Below are 5000 nucleotides of genomic sequence, written 5' to 3' on the forward strand. Positions count from 1 at the left end.
TTTAAGTATAATATGATTGAATTTATGCCTGCATGCTTTATTTTTACATGAATCATGCAATGTTCTCTCATAATAAGTGCTCCTATTTCAGTGAAAGAAAGTACTGAAATGCCAGATATATGTGATTTTGATTATGTTCCAAAATAAAGTAAAGAAATAGAGCATAAGACATTAAACAAATGACATGCCTTTTGATTTTGTAAAGTTTGGTCAGGCAAAATGTGATGATCAGAGGTCATACATGGTGAGAACTCATCTCTTCCAGATATGAAGTCTGGATACATTAAGTAGGTGGAAATGTGGAGAGTTGGTAAACTGTAATTCAAATGCAGATCAAATGACATGAATTCACTTATGAGGTTTTTACAGACCCTGTTTCAAAATTATGTTGCTCTTATGAAATTCCACATGCAGATATGCACAAAATCCATAGTTTTGAAATGTATATATTGATGTTCAGCTGGGCAAATGTATATTTTTTTCCTCAGGTGTCGCTGCTGCTTTCTCTGCACACAAACCAATTTCTACAGAAAGTGGTACAAAATACGCCAGGCCTGTCTCCATGTTGTGGACAGCCCATACTTTGAGTGGTTCATCCTCATCATGATTTTCGCCTCTTCTGTCACTCTATGTTTTGAGGATGTCCACTTAGATTCCAAAAAAGAGCTTAAGGTAACATAGTGACTGCAAACTGTGACCCTTCTCATGTAGCTAAAGTCAGGAGTAGCCTTGTGTAGACCAGGTGTTTCAGATAGAGTTTTGATGTGAAAGAATTTTATAGGATGTTTCATAGAAGTCAGACTTTTGTGTCACTCAGCAGATTTTTTTTCCTCTTTTTTTTTTCTTTTTTTTTTCTTTTTCTTTTTTTCTTTTTTGATGTTGAAGCTGAATGTAGATAAGCATAGAATCTTGTACTAAAAATATGTTTACATGTTTTGTCGCACTTCAACAGGAGAGACGGGTATTTATTAATATTTTCTTCGTTCTTTCCACCTGCTTCTTGAATGCTTCTGTTCTTCTGCTGCTGTCTGTTAATCCGGCTTGGGGACCCATTCCCCCCGCCATTACCTGTGTTGTCTACACTACCACACGCCCGTCACAGCATGGAGTGTACTACCCACATATACATAATAAAGCGCGCACACGCACACTTAAACTTACAATTCCACGTAGACAAGTATACTTACAAAAACAGTGTACACACCACACACACATACACACATGCCGCTCACAGTAGCTGTAGAAATATCTGGAAGCATATATTGTATGGACTTTCTCTTTATATATGTTTTTTGCAAGTGCTGTATTCAGCTTTGCATAGTCATAGGAAGAATGGATTTTTGGCCGAACTTTTTGTTTTCTATTTATTTTATACATCTTTTACTTTTCTTCTGTTTGTTTGGGTCTGTCGTAATTTCTTATTTTCCCGGCAGCTGATAGATTCTTTGATTATTTTCCCTCTTTCTCTCTAGGGCGATGAGATATAAAAAGAAAGTCCAGACATGTGTATTCAGAAGTACAGATGTTGCCATCATCACTCTAATGTCCAGACACAACAGCACACATGTGCCGTATTGACGGCTCCTGTCCAGGTCTATCTCCGGTCTCAATCAATCAACCAAGTTCACCATGTCTTCACCTTCGTCTTTAGTGCACCATCAGTCACTGTCATGAGCCCGCTGTTCATTTACTCTGGCTCCAGACCTAAACTTTAGTCTCGTTGGAGATATATATGTAATAAACTTTTCTTAGCATATGCACATTCATTCCTTCTTCATCTTGGATTACTAGCCTGGGAATATCATTCTTACTCATCAAAAATTATTGAATGATTTAAAAGTCAGTGAAGACATCTTAAAAACAAACTAATAGTTTGTTATTGACCATAATTATATGGAAATACTGTTCCATTGTTTCTTCAAAAGAAGTTACAACTTGGCTATAATTCATCTCTAGTTTACAATGGCTGAGTTACTTGTATTTAGAGATGTGTTCTCTATATTAATTTCCTGTATTTTGTCAGCCATTTAGAACCACACTTTCTCCTTAATGTTGAATGTGTTGCTTGTCGTGTCTTGGTTGGACCATCCTGGCTTCTATGTCTATTTGTACGTCCAGCAGCTGTCTATGTGATGCCCGAGTAACACAGGATACCCGGAATGCGCATCAAAATATATATATATTTTTTTGCATTTTGTGTTGTCGACGAAGCCAATGGTCAAATATGCAAGAAACCGAGGTTGGCAGTACTCTTGTTTGTCCATATGTGTTGTCCCCTAACCACCATAGCAGAATAATACACAACATTATAAATACTAACTCCCTATTGAAGAGGAACATTTCTACTAATAACAAAATAAACTAGTTTTTTAATACATTTTGGTGTACCCATCTATGAAGGTCCCTTTTTCCTGGATTTTATTGGTGTACCCTTCCTACCCGTTGATCCTTTTTTTTCTGGAACAATATTTTGAAACATGAATAGAATAATTTGTTTGTAGATACAAGTTTTGATAGTTCGCTTACATGATTTTTTTACACTCAAGGAAGACTGTTCAGATCAGACATTTTAGTGTAAAGACAACACAAAGGTGAATTATCAAAAGCAGTCCCCATAATGCTCACCTTAGAGCCTGTTCAATAGCTCCATGCAGCTTACAGAACCTAATCCTTGCTCCCGTCCACTACAGGAGGTACTCTCCTACCTGAACCTCGCCTTCGCCGTTCTCTTCACCCTGGAGATGGTGATCAAGTGGGTTGCCTTTGGTTTCGTCAAGTACTTCACCTCTGTCTGGACACTCCTAGACTGCTTCATTGTCATGGTGTCACTCTGCAGTCTCTTTGTGGAGCAAGATAACCTCATTGCCCTTAGGAGTCTTCGGACACTACGAGCACTGAGGCCCCTTCGGGCTATCTCACGTTGGGAGGGGATGAAGGTAAGCAGACAGAGTGAGAGTTAGTGAATGAGTGTATATTTTCATGTGAAGTTATGTCCATATATAGGCTTTTATATGGTATGTTTCATTTATATGATATATTTTCAAAATGTATATCACTGTACATGTTTCATTAAAACTTTTATTTCCATGTGAATATATATCATATATGGCCTTATTATATATATAGATTTAGGTCATAATGCAAATATCTGAACATGTTCATTATAATTTTAAGTAGTCAAACTACCCATATCTGTGACATATATAGATACACAAATAGGTAGTATATGAATGTTTCCTTTCCTTAGGAAAGAAAATTCATTATAATTCTTCCCTCCTGCACTTAACAGATTGTGGTGAATGCACTTATGTATGCCATCCCGTCCATCTTCAATGTGTTGCTTGTGTGCCTCGTCTTCTGGCTTATTTTCTCCATCATGGGCGTGCAGATGTTTGGGGGGAAGTTTTACAAGTGTATTGATCCTGTTGATAGAAAAATCCTCCCAGTTAAGGTTTGTAGACAAGAGGTTTTAAAACTTGAGTTGTAAGTTACTGATATTCTTTTATTTTATTTATTTTTTTTTTTCCACAGATAATGCAAATATGATAATGCTGAAACAATGAATTATTGATTGCCATATTGTTTGACATGTTCATGAACATATGCTAATGAAAGCTTAATTTATTAAATTTTTCTTTTTTTATTGTCAATTTGCAGATTGTAAACAATCGAAGTGATTGTGAAAGGCTAAACTACAACTGGACCAATAGCAAAATAAATTTTGATCATGTGGGTTATGCCTATTTAGCCCTGTTTCAAGTGGTAAGGAACAATAGATTACAGACTTTGTTGAAATTCTTATGCATTATAGTATTAAAAACTCCTGTAATAATGTAGATATAATGCTTTCATGACTCATGTGTAACCAATATCCCATGCTAAGAAAATATTAATTTGACAAACCTAATTAATAGTGTTGTATTTGCAGATTCCTTAAACAGTTTTAATTTTCAGAAATGTATTATCATAAAGTTATTTTAGGTATATATGGTTTTCTGTTTCCTTATAATTTTTTCCCCTTATTCTCTCCTTTCTCTGATTGATTGATTTCTCTGCAGGCAACCTTTGAGGGCTGGATGGAGGTTATGGCGGATGCAGTTGATTGCCGTGGACTTGACATGCAGCCAGAGAGAGAAGCCAACATTTATGCCTACATTTACTTTGTGATCTTCATTGTGTGCGGTTCCTTCTTCACACTCAACCTCTTCATTGGTGTGATCATCGACAATTTCAATGCACTGAAGAAGAAGGTATGTAGGCAGGCGGTTTTACACTCTAAAATCCCTTGCTGATGTTTAGTAGCATTGCATCATCCCTGTTTAGACCTCCACACTTGGATAAACATGCTGACAATATATTATGTGCACCCAGTTCATTTGAAGCTAGTGAGGTACAATTGAGAAGGCACCCATTTTCTCTCTCTCTCCATTAGCTGCTTTTGAGCTAAAAAACTCTTCAACTCCCAACAATGTGCCTTAGAGCAGCTGCAGCAGTTGTGATTGCACTATTTTGATTTTGAAAGATGTTTCATGGGCACCAGTGGTATATATGCTTACACAGTTAGGACATTGTTACTGTAGTATGTAGATCAACATTATTGCAGTAATATGATAGTTGTAAGATGTGTTCCTTTTGGTGTTCAGTGTCCCCCTGTCTTATTCTCCTCTCTGTAGCCTCTCAGATTTGTAGACTTGTCCTCAGTGACAAACAAAATTTTGATTTTGAGAACGAGAGATATTTCAAGTGCAATGCAGTCACAAAAACTTAAATGTTTTTGCCTTAGAAGAGCATTTCCAAGCCATGGCTAAGTGCATGGAAGTCCAAATGCCAGGCATAAAACCTGTGTGACAGGCATCTTGTTATCAGAGGAAGCAGTGGCCAAGATATGGTAGTAACGATCCAGGAACACTTGATAGAATAATGGGAAATACTTTGTTCATTTCATCAGCAACATAACCATCTTTATTCCACAAGCACATATTTCTATTTAAATATATTCC

The 5000-nt window shown here is 36.6% G+C and overlaps 1 protein-coding gene across 6 annotated transcripts in view; it reads left to right on the forward strand.

Annotated features, from left to right (window-relative positions):
- The window catches only part of LOC113818714 (sodium channel protein 60E-like), a gene marked incomplete at its 5' end in the record, with an annotated part of 39093 nt that overhangs the window by 9384 nt on the left and 24709 nt on the right, over positions 1-5000 (forward strand). For all 6 annotated transcript variants that reach the window (XM_070130477.1, XM_070130478.1, XM_070130479.1 and 3 more), the window contains 5 exon segments: positions 489-672; positions 2691-2936; positions 3290-3451; positions 3658-3762; positions 4059-4250. In XM_070130477.1, the coding sequence (XP_069986578.1) occupies positions 489-672; positions 2691-2936; positions 3290-3451; positions 3658-3762; positions 4059-4250 (889 nt within the window).

This window comes from Penaeus vannamei, chromosome 15 (assembly GCF_042767895.1).
Source record: "Penaeus vannamei isolate JL-2024 chromosome 15, ASM4276789v1, whole genome shotgun sequence".
Taxonomy (NCBI): Eukaryota; Metazoa; Arthropoda; class Malacostraca; order Decapoda; family Penaeidae; genus Penaeus; species Penaeus vannamei.